This window comes from Tenebrio molitor, chromosome 5 (assembly GCF_963966145.1).
Source record: "Tenebrio molitor chromosome 5, icTenMoli1.1, whole genome shotgun sequence".
Taxonomy (NCBI): Eukaryota; Metazoa; Arthropoda; class Insecta; order Coleoptera; family Tenebrionidae; genus Tenebrio; species Tenebrio molitor.
The window spans coordinates 22,397,413-22,418,439 of record NC_091050.1 but is presented as its reverse complement, the minus strand read 5'-3'; the positions used below and the strand labels follow the sequence as shown (position 1 = coordinate 22,418,439).

Genomic DNA, 21,027 nt, shown 5'->3' with positions numbered 1-21,027 from the left:
ACATTAACGATTATGTGATTATGATCACTTTATGTTACACATTTATTGATGATTATGAAGTCTATAATATTCGAATAACTCAGCTTTCTTAGTTACTTATAATAGGTTAGTTACTCATGATAATACATTAGTTACGCGCTCATAATACGTTAGATACAATGATACGATAAAGCTTGAAATATAACTCGAATATTATGGGATTTAAACAACGCTCGGACGTTCTGCAGGTGACTCGGCTAATCGCCTCGTCACCTGGCAACGTCCTCGCATATTATAAATCCTATAATATTCTCGTTATATTAATAGCTATAAACAGCTGATCCGTGATCCGTAATCCGTATAGTGCGTTCACAATCGACTCTTCAACCCCAATTTGAGGTGTAATTTAAAAAAAACACCCGATACCCTCTGTACTGAATTTATTGATATTCAACATTAATTTTTTGTCAGAAGACTTTTGATTTATTTAAGATCTTTTCGTAGCTGTAACAACTTTCTTGCACTCCCTTTGGATGTTCCGGTCGAATATGATATCTAGAAGATGATCAGGACGATCGACTTAATAATTTAGATTTTTATTTATTTTTAATAAATAATAATTTTGTTTAAACATTCTTGGTAGACACAAAAAATACTTTCCAGTGGAATTGACAATATTCGACTACACTCTGCGTGCCTGTAAAAAGTATTTATATTAGCAGCAAATTACTGACAAATTCTTATCATTTTGTAATACAGATTTCGCAACATAAACAACATCGAAATTCTTAACCCTGCTGTGGAAGTGGAATTATTTTAAAATAGCGTAATTATTAAAATAAATTTCGGTGTAATGAGTCCATGTCTGTCTTTTTTGTTGTTTTATTTTCAATAAATATCTACATCGTTTGGAGGTAATGTTGATCCCAACAACACAGCAGGGTTAAATGTATTAAAAGAACAAATTTAAAATGCTTACATGACCGCTGCACAATTTAATCAAATTTTTGGGACACCCACTCGCAGGATAAAAACATTTTGCTTCTAAATAATTAAACTTCCTTTCATACTCATCATCAGATGAACTCTTTTTTTCATTTAAAAACCTCAAGTGGTCACGTGATCCCCACGAATGTTTTATTTTCGAAATTCTTGCCTTGTCGTCAATTGTGGCGTACTCGTAGATATTCTCAGTTGAAATTTCTTCGTAACCATTGGATATGCCAGCAGCGTATACAACTTCTTCATACAAATGGTCACCATCTTCGTCGGTTTTCTCTGATAACTTAGTGAAAAATGCTTGCTTCATAACCTCTTTGTTGGAATAACCAGTTACACTGTCGTATGCTTCCGCCATTGCCTGGGAGAGGATGGTGTAAAGTTCCTCATACGTAGCAGATTCCTCTTTACTACCTCTTTTTCTTCGATGTTTCCCCACCTTACAATTGAGCAACTTGCGACTTGTTGAAAGTAAGCACAAATATATGAAAATTATAAAGAGACATAGTGTGAACATGGTTCCAAAGGAACAATATGCTAAGAGTCCTAATTTAACATTGTCGCACATCATCTGCAAAACAAGAATAAATAAGAAATCTGAAAATTATTTGATAGCATTTTGGACGCACCTTTCACTCAACAATATACTACCACAACGACTGTGACTGTATAAACATTTTTTTAACGATTAGATATAGTTTATCAACAGTCTCGTTTCACACCAATATAATTCAACTTCGCCAAGAAAGTTATATTCAGTATAACTTTACAAGGAAGTTACATTCAATATAACTTCCCTGTATAGCAAATTGTACATCCGCTAGCTCTTTTTTCTTGGTTCTTATTTTAGTTTGGGACCCAATTCTTTTAAGCTCTTCTTGACAAGGAGCTATGGTAAATTTGGTAATAATAATAATAATAACTGATGTCATTATTTTTTACTGCATCTATGATATTTATTATGTGCAAAGCTGTTTTACATTTGTTAAAATATTTTTTTTATGTGAGAGTCTTTTACCTATCGTGTCTGTTCTTAACATTCAATACACATGAAAAAATATGTCTTCAGTGTATTTTTACTTGTTTACTATTTTGTAATTATTTCTTCAACAAGTACATCTTTAATCTTCTTCATTTCCGGTAGAATTGGCAACATTCATATATCGCTGTCGTGCCTGGAAAAAGTATTCGTGATTAATAGGTAGGTACTAAAAATTCTAATTTTATATGCTTTAAATATACGTATCGTAAAAAGCATTTAAAAACGCTTACATGAAGGTTGCACAATTTTTTTAAATTTTCTGGACAATTCTCCTTAGAGATAAAACATTTAGCTTCCAAATAACCAGATGTGTTTGTGTTTTTGTCTTTAGATGAAGGCCTTTTCTCGTCTAAGAATTTCAAGTGACTACGCGATCCCCATGAATTTCTTTTTTCCTGAAGAATTTCATAGTGATGATAATCAACGTTGGGAACAGCGTGGTCGATTTCTTTATATAAGTGGTTACCGGTTTCGTTGACTGTCTGTATTAACTCGGTAAAAAAAATTTGCTCCATCTCTTCTTTGTTTGGTAGACCAGTGACGCCCTCGTATACATGTGCCATTACTTTTGATAAAGTGGCATAAAGTTCGTTACACTGGTTCTTTTCTTCGTTGCTGACTGTTTTGGTCAAGCACTTCCTCACCCTACAACACCTTAAGAACTTGCAACCCTTTTTACTTAATAAAAGATAAACCAAAGTTATAAGCAGAATTAACACGAATACGGTTTCACAAATGTTATACACCAATAAGACTTTCTCTACACTGCTGTACACCATCTTAAAAAAAAATATATAGAAACCTACAGGTTATTATGCACAAGACTAACTTTTACAGTGCTGTATTAATGATTAGATACTGTTTATCAATATTTTTGACATTTCCTCCTTTCGCGGTTTAGGTTGCCAAACGTAGGTTCTTAATCGCAATTTATTTATTAATCGTAACTTTTTGGCATGTCTTTCCGTCATCCATTTTTTGAATAAATCACATTCCATATATCATACTTCTCCCTAAATTTTTGGTAATAAATCCAGTTGTGCCACTTCAGCATCTTCGAGAATATATTGGGAAATAATTACCTCCTCAGGATCATTACCGGAGTCCATTCTCCTCGTCAAAACGAAACACAAGCACAAGAAAAAAATAAGCTGTTAATAAAACTAAAGTTTGATAACGGCAAGTGTGCTTACTCTGATGCATTTCAAGTTTTTTCTAGAAAATAAAAAATGGTAATATGTAGAAAAAATTACTCGTATACCTCTGGAGTCATTTGCTCCTTCGATTGAAATGATACATTTTCCTCCTTTGTCACACAAATGACCATTTTTCAATGTAATTGCAATGTTTTGCATTTTGCGGCCATTTAGATTTCTACACCCGATAAACAGAATTCAAATTTTTACTTTTAAAACAGTAAAGCTGAATAAAGCCCTTGCGGCGATACTATTTTTGAGAGAGAGAGAAAGTACCGTAATTTAGTAAAATGTTATTTTAAAGGCCAACAACAATTTTTCTCGTTTCTAAAAATTAGAAATGCAACTTCGAGGAACTACTTCTTCTTCTCTTTTCAGGTGATTTGTAATTTCAAAATCAAAATGTCGTTCCCCACTCTTCAGTTAAACAATTTGAACAGCAACGTGAGTAGGAAGACTTTCAATCCTTCAACGTCGTGTTTGTGAATTTAAATACTACTCACAGTAACAAGTGAGTGAGAGTGTAATTTGAAAGCAATTTGTACCCACGGAAATGTACTGAAATTTATTATTGCTTTAGACAATGGCTTTCACTCGCCATTCGTCGTCGATACCTCGGAGACATCCTGTGGGCAAATACAAAGAAAAGTTCAATGAAACGGTGTTTTTATTTGCCTCTTTATTATTATTAATTAGTTCCTTTGAGCATGACAGATGGGCGTGAGAATCGTCGTATTAACGTCAGCACGGCCACATTTCTTCCTTTTATCCGTTACATCTTCCAGTAAATGGCCGCAAAGAAGCACTCGGTGAAAGCGTGAAAACGTGCGTCAACATCGCCGGATCAGTGATTTTTTTCGAAATTCCCCTCCGACACAGCTATCGTTCTAATTTTAGCGGAACTTCAAATTTTAATGTTTATTATTAACTCGCACAATTGAATCACGTGCTGCAAACATGCACTTCGTTGCCGGCCGCAAATTAAACCAATTTTCGACAGACTTAGTGAAATGTTCACGTTTTTATAGTCTCGTCGGATTTAATCGAAATCGTCGCTCTTATCACAACCGTCGCGGTTTATTTAAAGTTGTTTCAGACGCGCAAGACAAACAATGCGGACAACAATAGGATGTCCGTATTATAGGTGATGGTGTTTAACAAACAAGGCCTTGAAGGGGAATTTATATTGTATTGTTGTGGAACTTGGAGCACACTAAATGTTACTTGTTTTGTTGCGAAATGTTAAAATGGTATATTTTTGCTTACCCCTTTCGACAAGAAAATAAAATGTTAAAAAAATAATCTACTAACTAATAAAACCACTGTTTGTGATGTTACAACACATGAGCTAGCTGACCAAATTTAACAATTCTCTTTGTAGATAAATATTTTTCATCCTATGTCAGTGCAACAGAATCTACTTTGCAAGAAAAATGATTTCACTATTTTTAAGATATAAAACAAAAATAAAACAAGATTAAATCAAAATTGTTTTTACGTTTTATTTGATTTACGAGGGTACTTTATCATTGACTGTGCCTGATGAAGAAGATGTTGTTACACGAATAAAACACTGTTTATCGCCAAATAATTACTTAGTGACAGAACATAGCAATTTGGTTGTTACCACTTTTTCCATATAAGAATTCACCGCTAAGTTGTTCAATAAGCTTTTGTATGTGGATAAAATGGAGCTAAGATTGCTTGGAAAAATGGTTTTGGGCCTCAAAAAATCCAAAAGAATCTGTACTAAATAGTTAAGAACTGGTATAGAGATTTCAAACTTTGCCAAAGCACCCCCTGAATAAACGTAGCAGGTATACACTGCGCACTGCCTCCAAAAATGGGTCATGACGTTTGACATTACTTCCGCTGGTTCCCCAAAACACGGCAGATAATGAAATGGTTGCTATGACGGGTTGCTTCTTTATTGTTTATCGAATCGTGTGAAATAGAAGAAAATGAGTATAGGTACTCCAACAGAAATCACCGAAAAAACGATTTTGCATCTATTGCTAGTAAAGTCTAAGAATGCCTGCAAAAAAGAATTTGCCGAGTTTAACGGCTGGAGAGTAAAAAAGGGTCTAACAGCCATAACTGCAAATGTCCTGTCGCAAAACTGGACCGAGATTTATACAGTCTGATTTTGAAAGTTGTGCAGATATTTTAACCTGAAATAGTACGTGTTAAAAGAAAGCAAAATAACCCAACTTGCCTTATACGTACAAATGTTAGTGGTTTACAAGAGAATCAAAGGAATCAATTTGTTTGGGAACCACTGAAAAATTTCAAATTTGGCTGGCAGTTTTGACGTATTGTCGCGAGCAATAAATTTTGGTCGTCAAGGTCATTTTTTGACGCAACGGAAAGTGCTCTAATGTGAAACGGGCATAACCTCTAATAAATTCTTTTTATCCAATAGGTATTCAATAGTAATATCGTGTTTTACTAGTTAGTTTTAATTAAGTAAACTGGGCTATAACTACCTGTTGTTATAACCTACGTTGCCATTAGCACCGTGGGTTGTAACATAAAGTTGACTCAAGTTGCAAAAAACCATTTTGCATTTGCAACAGCACTTTTATGGTATTAGTCATTTGAAATTACTTTAAAACTGTACTTATATGGAAAATATTCAATCCAAACTCTGATTTTCTGGTCCTCCCTTTGTGCCTTTATTTGGTTTAAAAATATTGAAAAAATGTTGTTGCAACTTGAGTCAACTATACAGCTGAATTAAAAAAAATCGGGAAATGTAAAAAAAAATAACACGTTTTTTTTTTCACTTTTGTCTTGGTTTGAAAATGGCTTTTAGAAATCGGTTAGAATTATTTGACGGTAGGTATGTCAGTTTATAACTAAATAATTCAATGACATTTTAAAAGATTATTTGACAGGTACTGTCAAGTAGACAACTGATTGGCAAATATTTAAAACCAAATTTACATTAGGAAAAATTTCATTTGCCGTTTTTTCTGAATTCAGCTATACTATTGGGAGCACGGAAATTCGGGCAGACTTGAAATTTGACTGATATAAAATGTGAAATAGGCTTTAGCTGCTAGACGTATTAATAACCTCATTTTAATATCAACTATTGTCTTATATCATTTTGCAAATTGCATTCATCAATTCTGAAAAGCTGCAAGTGCTTAGATGTGATTTTCTGAGAACTAAACCGTCTTTTTTATTAAACTTTGGAAATCAATAACTAAAATGTAAAATAATTGTGCATAATTGCGTCAGTTTATTTTGAAGTTCCGTCAAAATGAATTATTATGACATTTATAACAATAAAGCTTAGACTACATTGTTTTTTTTTTAAATGACATGTAAATTGCTGCCCGAAATTCCATGCACGCCATAGTACATAACCCACGTTATTATTTATTATCAAGAGCATTTCAGGAACGATTTAATATAAATTTGTGAGCTGGTCTATTAGGGAATCGTGTGGTATGTCTTCACTAGAAATTAATTTACAAAGTCGGCTAACTTCCCTCTTTAGGTAGAACCTTTTGAATTTCCTGCACGGTTAGCAGGAGACATTTACGTAGAATTTTTGAACGCAGAACTTTCCAATTTATTTGAATAACTTCTTTTTTGTGCTAACGGCTGATTTCAACACGACGGCGCACCACCACACTTCAGTCGACAAGTTCGAGAAATTTTGGATCAACAGTATCCTCATTGATGGATAGGTTGTGGCGGTCCACGACACTGGCGTGCGCGGTCCCCCGATTGAAATCCTTTGGATTTCTTTCTTTGGGGCTACGTTAAAAAATAGGAGCCCGATTGCTACAGAAGAACAACTCAGGGGTCGCGTTCAGGAAGCTTTTGCCACAATTAGGTACTCCTGAAATGGTTACGAATTTTAAACTGTGTCTTTTGCGACTGGCACGGGTATGCTTGCAAATAAATGGTGGCCACTTTGAGCACTTCCTCTGATTGCATTTATTTTTCGTTTCCTAATCCCTTTTGGCTTGTGTTATACCTTTTCTCCTGTTTTTTACGTGCACTAGAATAAACAAGGTTGTTTTCAGAACCACCATTTGTTGTTTTATTTAAAAAAATAAAAACAGATTTATGTGATCGATAGCGAATGTGACATCTTGAATGACATCTGCCTTAACCTAATATGTTGATGTTGACACTTTGACAGAAATGTCATTCTTAGTCGCTTAGCAACAGATTCTATTCACATTAACACCTGGAGTTCCCTTTCTGGAATTGGTGGATCTTAGACGTCTCACAACTATGTTGTGCAAGGCATTAATTTTTCTTCGTTTGCATTCTTGGAATTTAGATTTTCCTCGGCATTGGTCAGTTTTCTCTGGGGAGCGAGTTCTGGGACACCTGTATAAAACACCACTGGTGAGGCCCATAATACAGCTGAAATGAGTATATAATAAAGTGCGTCTATCGATATTTTGAAACGACTTTTTAAACACTAGTTAACATTTTGGGTCGTTTATGATGGTCTCATTACTAGGGGATTATTTACCTACCCTGTAACAAAAACTCTCGATGATACCTGCGGATTATTGAGGATCGGTTACTCACTACTTTTACGACAATCTTTGTTAGCCGGCAATAAACCACTGAAGGAAGCAAAAGGTCGTTTTAAAATATCGATAGACGCACTTTAATTATAACTTCATAGTTCATAACATATGGGTTGTGGATAAAATACATTAGGTAAACGTTCAGGGCCGCCCAAACCTACCAAGGACTGCAGTCTACTCACGTTCACTTAGGTTAAGTGAGAGGGGGCACCAATATTTAAAATCCCATAAACCGTAAAATATTTAGTTAGATTTCGTTTTTCATTTTATACATTCACCCTTTCTGAATTAACTGTGAGAACATCGCTGCCACCAAAGGTCCACGGACCACAGCATATTAAGAACCGCAGTTTTATACAGGGTCTTCCAGAACTGGCGGACCAAAATAACACGGTGAAATCATTATCTTCTGGAAATAATAGGAAAAATATTTTAAAAAATCCATCCTCATTGGATTTTAAAATAAGAACGTTTTTAATTGACCAATCGCGTGTAGATATAAAATTACCTTAAAAAATTATATTGGTAACTATCGAAACAAATTTGATTGTTGCAAAGACATTATAATTGAATATTATGTCATAATAAATTATTTCTGACAATTCTGACAAGTCATTAAAAACGCGTAATGTTTACCGCTTCAGAATATTTTGATATGCTTGTCTTATATGGACAGTGTGATGAGAGTGCCACAGTTGCTCCTCAGGAGTACGCAGTTCGTTTTCCCAATAGGGAACATCCTAGTAGAAATACTATAACCTGAAAAATACTATAACCTAAAAACGTCCGTCATTGCATAAACAATGCGGATACCCAACAATGCATATGCATCATTTGAAATGTATCCATAGTTACAAATAAAGCAGGAAAACTAATGAATAGGTAACTTAACATCAACAACAGCATTGGTCAGTTTAAATTGCTTCTTTCCTAATCACTATTTAAGATAGATTTTTTTGAACATTTTTCCTATTATTCCCAGAAGATGATGAATTCACCGTATTATTTCGGTCCGCCAGTTCTGGGAGACCCTGTATGTATAAATGTAAATAATAAACCACCTACCCATAAAGGTGAATCAATTTTGATGCAGCCTCGCGTCCTCGTTACAACAGAACAGTTTAATTCGATATTTTCGGGTACGAGATGATCTGAGTCACATCTAGATTAGGTATTTCCTGTTAAAAATTTTAAAGAAGGCGTACATGGTCACACCGTTCGAACACAAAGAAGATATTTTGCGTTTCATTATGAGTGATAATGTGGCAAACAACTCATCAATGCCAGGTTTGTAAAAGCCTGAAACGCTAAGAGAAATATGTGACACTCTTGTTCATTTGATAACCGAGAATTGGGTCAGTCTGTTCGAAAACTCACATAAAAACATTTCCCCATGATTACGTGAGAAAAAAATCGTTTGATCCAGTTTCGATTTTACAAAATAAATTGAGCAACAGTTGATGATAATACTTAAGCTTCATTGTTGTCATTTTTATCAACATTTGGTCTTGGATATGTACAATAATTTATGATAAATATTTAACAATGCATAGGGGACAAAGAATTCGTACCAGCCCAACGTCATTAGCACACTGTGCTGACGTTTGTAAGACCTTGCTGTTACGATATGATAACACGAAACCTTCCGTGACCGATTGGTAGGTATACATGATGGCACTGCTGAAAAAAAGCAAATACAGAGTGTTTGTCCCATTAACAAAGCTTTTAGTCAAGTGCACGCAAACAATGACCAAAATATTTTGTGCAAACAGACTTCAAGCAAAACAATGATTTTTTATTTAATTTGTCATCACTTGAATTGAATAGTTTCTGGAAATACAGATTTTCTATTTTTAGCGCGTATTTTTAAAATTTACGCATATATACCAACAAAAATATCCAAATTATCGGTTCAAAACAGTGTGGACCTAATATTGCCTTCCACTCCACAAATGAATTATGTCTTCTACATATTTTTAGAAATCGGTGTAGGTATTTGTCACAAACCAGTCTGGAAACAGTATCATTAAGAATTAATCTCTAAGCAAGTATGTAAATAGGAATGTTTTTTCTTTCTGTTATTCAAACCGAGAAACAATGCCTCCTATACGCCGGTCAATATTAAAAGCTCAAACATTTTCCGCGTCAACGACTACTAGAGATGAAGATGTTAAGGAAACATTTTTATGTTTGTGCGGTGCTAAATAATGCTAATGAATTGTCGACTTTAAATATTGATGAAAAATTAACACGCCGATGCATTTCTTCGAACTTAACATCGACGTCAATAAACAATTTTCTAAAAATATAATCAGATGAAGGGCGTTCAATTCGTACTAGTGCGAAACAATTTGTTGTGAAAATCGTATTTGAACAAGAGGCGAGATGACGCACCTCTGAAGACTAACATTATCATCAACAACTGGTTACCAAAGCATAATTAACTTAATCGTTTTGGCCAAGATAATAATAGGTATACACTTGTTAATTGCTAAGCTGTGTGAACATTTGTAAAATTGATTTTAAAAGTCAACTCTTCATTTTTTCTTCGTTTTATCACTCTAGATTAGCGCTTTTTTACACATGCTATTCTGGGATTGGCTCGATTCTTATTGCCTTAATTAAACTACAAGAGGCCGGCTTAACAATCTTTGTAATTGCACCAACTGGTGTTTTGCAACAGAAAGAGATGACCGCATAACTCCACTTTACTTGGAGGCGATCAATTTAAAGTCGGTTACTCCTCATCTGGTGTCATTAGTCAAGCAATGAGGAAATGCTAAACTCATTTCGTAATCGTATTTTCTTTTTTAACGACGCTGCTTCTAAACGATTTTAGACTCACCTGTTGCGTATTTCATTTTCTATCCGGAATATGCAAATGCCCCGGTGACCCTGACAAAGCATCACGTTTCTAGAAAAATCGATGTGCAAAAGCGAAATTTGTGGTGAAAAATTTATTTGAAACGGTAGCTAAGAACCAGCGGAGTGGAGTTAATAAGACTGCAAAATAAGACAGAAAGTGGGGAAACTGGATTAGTTTTCCTGATCAGCTAAAATTACACATCTGGAGCCATACTTCACAATAAAATTTAAATTGTCTTGTAGATTGTCATGTCCTAGGTGACCGACAACCTTGAGTTGATTTACAAGAAACTTCAAACTGGCACTCAGTGCTGAGACAAATTGTAGTAATTTTGGGTGCTACAAGTTGAACCGAAAGTTTCTGAAATCTGATAAAACAGATTGTCAATCTCAAAATAGTTATTTATTTAACGAGTTCGTGTGTAATTTGGGCTTTTTTTGACATGAGTGGGCCAGTTTAAAACTCGAGTGAAACGAGAGTTTTAAAGGTCCACGAGTGCCAAACAAGCGCAAATTACACAAGAACGAGTTGAATACAACGTTTTTTTGTTCGACGAGCCCCCCCAAAGGCTCCAAATGGCTGAAAATCTTTAAAATTAGCTTGACGTTTCGTTTTGACAAGTTGTCAAATTCATCAAAATCCGTTCACACAGGAGAAAATTCTCAAATTCTCTCAGTGTCGAACAAAAAACGTTTTTATTTTTATTTTTCAAAATATATCACTATTTAACTCTAACGGATGTTTCTTTTTTAATTAATTTGGCGTTGAAGAGTCGATTGTGAGCGCACCACCGGATTACAACTCTGATCAGCTGTTTAAATCTAACCTCAATTTTTGATGCTTTTAATCTGCAATTTGAAAAGTCAGTGTTTTTCAAACAAGTGGTTCATTTACAATCGACTATTCAACGCCAACTTCGACGCCAAATTAATAAAAAAAAACACCCTTTATACATTACGGATTCTATAGAACCACCACCACACTTCCGAAACAAGTTTTTTGAGACTTTGAACCACATCATGGGGAGTTGAAATCGAATAGGACGTATTTAATATTTCAATCTGGGAACCAAAAAGAAATCGCACGGTGGCAGATAGGACTGGGAAGGATAATAGAATATTCTAAAGTTTTTACTCCGAAATCTCTCAAAAAGAGTTTTGTTCCTTGAACAATATGGGACGAGGTGTTATCATGATGTCAAACAGTACCACTTCTAGGACATCGCAAAATGGATTCTTCAAGCACTTCTAGCAGACATTTAGTTGTTTTTTACTCTACGTATTCATTTTATGTACTTACTTACGTAGATTGTATTGTTGCAATGGGCCCAGATTTTGTGAATAAAGCAATTATCATTTTCGATGATATTCCTCAACTTTAACAGGATTTGAAACACTCATCGTGCCTTTTAGATTCAGGTTCAAAAACATACATACAGGCTGTCTCAAAAATGGCGCCCAATCTCTTGAGGGGTTAAACTATTTGAAGAGTTGAGTTCAATTTCGTTGTAATTTTTTTTTCCTTTGGCTAGTTTCCAAGTTATACCTACACATTTTAAAATAAGCAAATTTAGCAACATCGGTTGATATGCACAATCAACTAAACCAATTCTCCTTTGAGGTCAATGTTGCCACTGTTCTTTTAGCGTATTTTCGTAGGTCATTTCATTACTCTAAAAAAAGGACTTCCGTGTTGTTCCACTACCCAAAGGGGTCTTGGAAAAAGTAAAATTGTAAAGTAATTTATAATTCAGCTGTAAAATTTGGTAATGAAGGAGATACATCTCTTTGAAATCATCATATTTAAGAGCAAGTTATACAAAATCTCTTGGTCCGATCAAATTTTGTATTGAGATTTACCTTACCAGACTTCTATTCTTTAAGACCCTTAGGAGACTGGGCGCCATTTTTGAGACACCTGTATATCGAGGTGATAATGCTTTCAAGTTCCCTTCCTTGTATTTTAAAAATTTTCTTAGCGCCATTCGACTTGAGGATCCCAACAATAGCAAATTTTTTTGACATCTAGGCAATGGTAGAAGATTCTCTTAAGGTTATCTTCAAACGTGGTTGTAATTGAAGCTACGTTTTTTCAGTCGTTGTGGAAATCAACGCTAAGCAAAACTCTTTCAAATTCAAAATCATTGTACCAGCTATAAACAGTTTTTTGAAATGGTGCTTCCTTCCAGCAGAGCGAAATCTTTTGACACAGTGTTTAGGAGTGAGAGGACTTTCAACATCATAATAAATCGTAGTACTAAAATTTTCTCTCGTTAAATTAATTTTCACTTAAACATTAATAGATTAATAAAAATAAAATAAGGCACTTATACGACCAAGCTGCAGCTGTGAAAGTACTAAACATCAAACATTTTCTTCGTGGCCTATTTGTATAGATTTGATGATATAATATTTTATAGAAACTTTCGGTTCAACATACCTGATGATGATCGACAAAGCGTAGCAAAGTAGTCAGTAAAGTTTGAAATAGAATCTAATATAGTCGACGAAGGTGTTGAAATTGGGAACAAAAGGAGGCAGAAAGATACAGTATCTATAATGTGATTTTTTCAAGGCTCGTGAATGCCAAAGGTAAATGTTTGTCCGGCACCTCTTATTGTGAAGCTTAAATCAGCCTCTGTAACTAATTTAATATAATTCAATTGTAGACTATGTATTCTCTCGCTGATAATAAAGTTTCAATTTACCTTCTCCGAGCGTTTATTTGCACATTTATTAACCGCATACGTGACAATCCATTAAGGCGTTTTGTTTTTGTGATATCTATTAATAGACACTAAAAATCATAAACCAGATAAAGGTTAAAAACACAGCAGTCATTTATCATCCGCATTCACTTGTTTTTCGCGTGACACTCTCAAGCCCCCAGTATCTGATCTATCATTGGATAGAACCTAAGTGAATTAATAAATGTAATTTTGCGTAACCTAGAAATTCATTGGGCTTAGTGGAGCTTGTTACGCTTGTGACACGTACTCGTGTCATGTTCTGTCAGGACGAACCAATCGAACTTTACATTCGAACCGTTTAATGTTGCGCAAATTTTACGTCGAGCTTGTGCAGGATGCGTGATCGCTCCTGATATTCTTTGCATAGCTTATCGGTATCAGTGATTCATCCCAATTAACTCGGCACGCTTCCTCGGTTCATTGTCGTTTACCAAACTGTTGAGATTGAGCAATGCAAATTGCCCAGTGCTTCACAGGAACTTAAGAAAGAGCAATTTTGTTAATTGTCAGCCACTCGCTGACGGTGAATTGTCCAACCTGTTTTTGCCTCCGCTTCTGACCTTGCGTAAACAGGTCAACGAATTAATTTCAAAACTTAAATTGTTTGGGAAGCCTCGCCAGGAACATCCAAATTAGTCTTCAGCATCTTGCATAAATTAAAACGCCCAGGACGTCTATTTATTAATCAAATTATAAGTACTTATTTTCTTTAGATTCTAATCCAACTTACATGATCAAGATAAGTCACAGAAGAATGTGCCCAACGATCTCAAAATTTGATGGAAATTTAGGAGACAGTAATTTTTACGTCGGTGCGATAGGTCTGTTGATGAAATTCTTCAATTCATCCTTGCATTATGTGTTTGTATTCTCTTCATATTCTACGCCACAGGTTGCACAAGACTACACTGAAGAATTTTTTGATTCGTACGATCTTCTACATTTTATACACTTCGATTAAAGCGAGTATAGTATATTTATCCGTAATAGAAATATTGACTAAAATCATAAATCAAACCACTTACCTGCTTTCTTTGTCAAATAGCTCAATAGGGTTAAAAGATATTAAAAATATTTTTTAAGACTTTGCCTAAACGAGCACGAAAAACGTTATTCAATATTCGTGCGCTGTCAGTTTTCAGATATTCGGCTTGTTTTGCATCACTCGGCTGATGCCTCGTGCTTCAAACTTCGGTCTCATGCCTCAAAAGTGATCTGACAGCGCTACTCATATGAAAATAACTACATATTGTCTGAGTTTATTTAACACCTTGCCATAAATTATTACTGGGGTGGAGTGCTTCAAGATCTGTTTCTTTATTGGTGATTTATAATTTTAGTCAATATTTCTATTACTGATAAATATACTATACATTGTCAAGCGATTTACTCAAATAAAATGCAGTTGATAAGTTGCAATAATGTAATGAACAATGCCTGTTAAAGTTTTTTTTAGTAATCTGACCAATCAAGACACTATCATTTAAACTAAAGTTTAGTCAGTTGTTGCTTTATCAAAGTTTACAAAAGAATCAAAAATTTCTTTTAACGAAGTGTAGATATTTCATTTAAAAGTCAAATTCAATGAAAAGCATAAAATTTAGCTTATATTGATATTTATGTTAACTGCGTAGTAATCAAACAGTTTCGGCAATAAGAAATATATTGGTTGGGTCTTGGATAGATCTTTGACACATCGTTTAACTTTTCTCTAGTTCTGCTTTCCCTGACGGAAAAGCGTCCAGGAGTGAGAATTAGTAATTTTTGTAAATCATTGTCTTTAAATACTTAATTGACGTCAATTTATAGTTTACCGTAATATTTACAATTTTTGAGTGGACGTGGAATTAAAACAATTTTATCGTAAAGATGACCTTCCTTGGAATCCATTGATATAGTAAGTAACACAAGGACGAAAGTTCTTAATGCAAATGAATGCTAATACATGTAACAACTTGGCTGACTTATTTCCAAGTGATCCGCTGTTACGTTGCGTATCCGCAACGCAAAATAATGCATTTTAATGAAACACGTTGGTACGTTATAAAAAAAATTCTATATTTTTCAGTTTTAAGATATTTTAGTTCTTACAAACGTAACATAGGTACATAATACACGAGATGTAATACAGTTAATGTGAGCTACTGTCTAAAATAAATAAATATAAAAAATCACAGATAACATTGTAATGTATCTATCTAGTGTTAACAATTGATGTAGTCGATGAAGAAATGGAATGTATTTACAATGAGAAGTCAGTCGGGCGTACGCCTCCTAGATCTAAGAGTGTGGTAGTCGGTAGCAGTGAGGGCGTAGAAACGAGCCGGGGCCTAGACCGCCCCTACGGGAGCCGGCTGCAAGGGCCGCAGCAGGGCAGGTACGAGATTGATCCTCTGCGACTGCACGGCGGGTCTGTCTTTCGCGTGCCTTTTCACGTGCTTAGCCAAATGGTCCGACCTCATGAACCCTCTCTGGCACACACTGCACTTGAACTTCTTCTCCCCCGTGTGAGTCCGCTTATGGCGCGACAACTCGTCCGACCGCGAAAACCTCCTGCCGCACTCCTCCCACTCGCACTTGTAGGGCTTCTCCCCGGTGTGCTTCCTGTTGTGCGCCTTAAGATGCGACGACTTGAAGTAATTCTTGTTGCACCCTTTGAACGTGCACTCGTAGACCCTGCGCCGGGCCGGCTGCGGCTGCGGCGGCTGGGTCAGCAGGACCAGGTGAGCGGGGATGAGCGTCGTTCTGCCGTCCGCAGAGACGAGCAGGGCCTGAGGCTGGTGGCTCAACTTGGGGGCTATCGTGGGGAAGAGGACTTTTTGCTGAGCTTTCGGCGTCTCTTCCTTGCCCGTGTCTTTGCTGTTCACGAACACTTCTTCCTTGCGGGTGCCCATTTTGAACTTGAGGCTCTTCAGGATGTTCACTTCGGGGACGGGGTGCAGCGGCACAGGGGTGCGGGTGCACGAGCCGTCCTTGTTGGCGCGCATTATCACGGAGAAAGTGCGGGGTTGCTCTGGGGGCGGTGTATTGCTGAGGAGGCGGCGGGCGAGTTCGGTCTCATTCTTGCAGAAGCGCTTCTTCGGAGGGTATTCGAGATCTTCACTCTCGGAATCCGAAGGTTGCGGGGTGAGCAAGATGGGAGACGCGCGTTTCCTTTCCAGGATCGTCCGAACTTCCTGAAGACTTGACTCTTCGTCGGACATCTGTCACAAAAACACAGTTAGAACGGCGAAATCGGAAAAAACAGGGTGCAACTTACGATTTTGAGCGGGGGTGTGCTCGGGGGTGAGAGGAGATGTGCGACTCCTTCGTTCATCATGCTTGACACCATCACTGATTGTCGTTGAACTGTTAACAACTGTTCTTCTGTGGTGTCCACGTTAAAATGAATCTGTGTATTCGTGCGTTTCGTGATGTTATTGCTCTGGCATGAGCTTTTGGGGTGTGTTTGGCGCTGAAGCGCCGAATCAGCCAATCGGAAACGGGGGCTCGTCGCCTTCGACCAATCGCAGTCGAGTGGTCATGCAACGGCCGCGTGATCACGAGCGTGACGTTCACGTGCAAGCCGGCTGATATCAGCGACCACGGTCGTGATGTTTACGTCATGAAAGCGTGTCTCACTGATACTACGTCAGAGGCAAGCCCCGTCGTGTTTGTCCTCAGCGATCGATGACAACATCGCGGCGGCCGTGCTCACGCTTCTGAGTTCAAATTGACAAAAGAAAGTGCCCTTAGTAAACGGGCCGATGACTTTTTCAGAGATTTCCCAGAGCTCAGGGATTTGGCACAAAGAGAGGTTTTCGTGGGTGTGTCGGCGGTTTCGGGGTCATTGGGCAACAAAGACGCGCCTTTCAAAGTTTCCTTGTCTTGGGAAGACGAACCAAATTTTACTCGGCGGAGAGAGCTGGGTCCAGGGCCGGCTCTCGCTTAAAAGCGGAGGAAGTGTTGCTTCCGGCCACAACAACGTAAAAATAATAACATAAATAGTGTTGCCGCAGTTATCCTCTAATTATATATTTTTTTGTAATCAGTGTAATCACGCTCTGTGGTTGTGTTACACGATATAATGTTATATTGCGTGAAAAGTAAAAGAAGCATTGTTTCCGGATACTGAAGTAGCAAAGAAAATCACGCAAATAATTTTGTTTCTTTCCACAATTTTAAAATCACAAGTAAAAGTTTTTTTTCGAAATTTGAACCTTTTTTCAATTTGAAGTTTGCAACGAGTAAAATGAAAGAAATAAAATTATCTTTAATATTTGCTGAACAATAAGTGACAGTCTCTAAAATACTAACAGTATTAGTTTTTATGATTATTCTGGCTCATTTAGTAATACAGGATGTTAAAACTCGTCAAAAGAAAAACACCTTAATCATTTTTTTCGAAAACTTTCCTGATCAAAAATTAAAATAAGTTTGATCCTAAAACCCATACCCGCCTATGCTTTTACACCTTCATGCACAATGAAGCACGAAAAGTTATTGCAGTAAAATATGTACTTTAATAAACAAAAAAAAAAGCGTTGTTAAGATTAAAAAAAAACTTACGTATTACTATCACCGTGTGTGTTAAGGTAGGTTATTTTTACGGACCTGGTGTGATCATAAATGGTCAAAATGTATGACTTTATTGTCGATGGAGCTGAATAAACATTCGTAAATGTTGTTCATTGTTATTTGCAGTTGCAATATCAGTACATGATAAAAATTTCTGTAATGTTAAGTAAATCCGGCCTCAACGGGGTGTGTCCTTTTTTATAATAGGTATAACTGTGTTCAGGTTCACATGGATAGAGCCGACCCTGGTTTAGTTCAATTTATCCACACACGATTTTGATTGTGCTAACTAAAGAAAATATCTATGATAGCCTTGACATGTGCGAATTTGACAAGTGTATTTACATTCCATATCAAAGAAGATATCAAAAAATGTATTTTTGAATCGGTCGAGATTACTCGCTGGTCATTTCTTTGATAGGCGATAAAAATAATTACCATTTAATTACTGACGCGTACATAAAGATAATCAATTTATCTGTTTTGCAGAAAATTCGAAAGACATGTTTCTGGTTCAAGTCGTTTCCTAAAAAAAATACTATCTCCTACATGATTGTGTGTCAATAAATACAACATTTGACATATCTGTTGATATTCTGTATCTCCTTGTCAGTTTCGTAATTGTTGACGCGTTTGAGTAAACAATAACAATGCCGTGAGAGACTGCCGACCAATTTTAGAAGTAAATATTTCACTTTCGTCTAACGGAAATGTAGGTATTTTAAATCATACCCACATGTTTGCTACTGTTATTACCAAAGTGTATTGTCCGTGGTTAACATTTTGTACTTGTGAGCAAAATTTACGAGGTTGTGGTGACTCATTATTGTTAACAATAAAATTTAACATTGTAATGATGGGAGTTGATTGTGGGAGTAATGCGTATGTGCTCGACATACATTTTGCAACAACCTCACAAATGAAACAATAACAACAATAAAATTCATTTCAAACTATTACGTGTAAACAAGTTTTATCTGTCATTGTCTATTTTTGGAGGCACTGTACTAGTTCATTTTTTCGATGTTCATTTAAACATACATATATCGGGTGTTCATTTAAATTTATCCTCAAAGTAGACGTTGAAGAGTCGATTGTGAACACACCCCACGGGTTACAGATCACGGATCAGCTGTTTAAATCTAACCTCAGTTTTTGCGTTGTTTGTGTTTTTAATCTGCAGACTGACGAGTTCACAATCGACTCTTCAACGCCAACTTTGAGGATAAATAATAATAAACATAAACAATAAATTGTGTGTGAAGTACAGTAGAGCGTCGATAATCCGAACTAATTGGGACCGAAGGTGGTTCGGATTATCAAAATGTTCGGATGATCAAAAATTGCTACTGAATACACTGAACTCCAAAATTAACGCATCACTTGAATTTTTACGATTTTTTTGAAGAGTTTTACTTTAAAGCAAAAAATTGTTATGCACACTGAAAATAGAGGAGAAGCATAGATAATGCTACAAATGTAATTAAAATTTTCAGCCATTGTTTACAAAAATGAGTAAAAATATCGTTTTTGTTAAATTTTGAAATTTACTAGAAAATAATTTTTTAATACCTAGCAGTTGAAAAATTGACTCAGTATTGACACAAATTTTAATTTACTTTTAACATGGGTGATATTAGGAACAACTTAGCATTTAAAAAGTTCGTGCAAGTGCTTTTGTTAGCTCAGAGTGAAAAGAGTCAGAGGACTATAGCATATCGCTTTAATTCGAACCAATCTATCGTATCTAAAGTTCTAAGAAGACGTCGGGAGACTGGACGACACACAAGGAGGCCTGGACAAGGCCGAAAACGAATCACAACACCTCACCAGGACCACTACTTAAGATTAATAAGCATTAGAGAAGGGTTTCTCACTGCTCTCCTATTTTTTAAGATCGTATGTTAGACTCCGTCTGAGTGAAAATACGGTTAGAAAACGACTAAAGGAGGATCAGATACATCTGAGAAGACCAGCTAGTGGACCCAAGTTAACTGCAGCCCTTCGAAGGGCCTGCTTAAACTTTACATTAGAACATGTCAATTGGGTCGAACAAGATTGGCGCAGAGTTTTGGTCTTCTATGAATACAAGTTCTGTCTATACAAGTCTGACGGACAGGTAATAGTGTATAGACGACCTGGTGAGCAATGTGCGCAATGTAATTTCGTTACTAAAGAGAGTTTTGGAGGAGGGTCAATAATGGTATGGACAGGAATATCTTTAGACGTAGCTACAGAACTGGTGGTTTTAGATAGACGCAATTTAAATGCACATCGATATATCACGAACATCTTGGAACCTGTTGTTGTACCATTTGCCCCATTCGAAGGGCAAGACTTCATTTATATGCAGAATAATGGACGGCCACATATTGCAAGGGTAGCTTCCGACTAATTTGGGAATATTGAAAATTGAGTTATGGAGTGGTCAGCACGTAACCCTGACCTCAACCCAACTCAGCACTTATGGGATAATATGGAAAAACGGTTACGGGCAATGGAAGGGTATCCAAATCACTTCAGTCAGCTAACAAGAGCACTTCTGGATATTTGGGAAAATATAGGCCAAAACCTAACAGAAACCTCATTCTTAACATGCCAGAACGTTATCGACCTGTAATTAACGCTAGAGGAGACAATACAAGATTTCAGGAAAATAATCTTTAAATTTAGATGGTTTTTTCCATTTCTCATTTTTACTCGTGATGTTACTTTTTCGAGTTTTTGTATTTTTTTTTGTACCGGGTGATTTTAAATGAATGTGACTTTTTTCATAGGTTGGTAATATTATTGTTGGTTATTCTGCTTTTTAATGTGATAGTTGACATAAACATGGCGTCCTCGCCTATTTGACACAATTTATTAATACATAAAATGTCAAAATGACGTACGTACGCCAATGTGTTGATTAAGGTATCAAGTTTGCCAAAATAATTTATGAAAAATGTTCCCAACTTAAGAAAAAAAGTCACAATCATTTAAAATCACCCGGTACATTTATGTGCTTTTTTTTGTAAGAAAATGTGTTGAAAATATTTCCCATGGTTCAGCTGTTATTGTTGATATATTTTTTA

General features: G+C 36.1%; 1 protein-coding gene and 1 long non-coding RNA gene across 18 annotated transcripts; both read right to left on the bottom strand.

Moving 5' to 3' along the window:
- Positions 1-404: 404 nt before the first annotated feature.
- Positions 405-14,076, bottom strand: LOC138130316 (uncharacterized). Of its 17 annotated transcripts, none has more exons than XR_011159558.1 (10): positions 13,355-14,076; positions 13,087-13,290; positions 10,627-13,030; positions 3,282-7,572; positions 3,103-3,235; positions 2,850-3,033; positions 2,251-2,799; positions 1,608-2,153; positions 959-1,549; positions 405-676 (listed from the first exon to the last, which is right to left on the bottom strand). It is a non-coding gene; the product is annotated as an uncharacterized lncRNA (long non-coding RNA). The 17 variants fall into 17 exon arrangements; XR_011159559.1 differs by having other exon boundaries at positions 2,850-3,235; positions 3,282-3,774; positions 3,831-7,572; XR_011159554.1 differs by having other exon boundaries at positions 2,850-3,235; positions 10,627-10,784; positions 10,861-13,030.
- A 1,357-nt stretch (positions 14,077-15,433) lies between these two features.
- cbt (cabut) lies at positions 15,434-16,821 on the bottom strand. The gene is made up of 2 exons (XM_069046749.1): positions 16,656-16,821; positions 15,434-16,599 (listed from the first exon to the last, which is right to left on the bottom strand). Exons 1-2 carry the CDS (start codon positions 16,725-16,727, stop codon positions 15,727-15,729), a joined length of 945 nt encoding a protein of 314 aa, XP_068902850.1. The 5' UTR covers positions 16,728-16,821; the 3' UTR covers positions 15,434-15,726.
- Between the last annotated feature and the right edge of the window lie 4,206 nt (positions 16,822-21,027).

What these genes read in the sequence shown, in the direction of transcription:
- cbt (XM_069046749.1), bottom strand. Translation starts at nt 16,727, where the DNA reads ATGGTGTCAAGCATGATGAACGAAGGAGTCGCACATCTCCTCTCACCC. An exon ending in GCACACCCCCGCTCAAAATC is followed by an intron (nt 16,600 to 16,655) that starts GTAAGTTGCACC and finishes TTTTTGTGACAG; the next exon opens with ATGTCCGACGAAGAGTCAAG.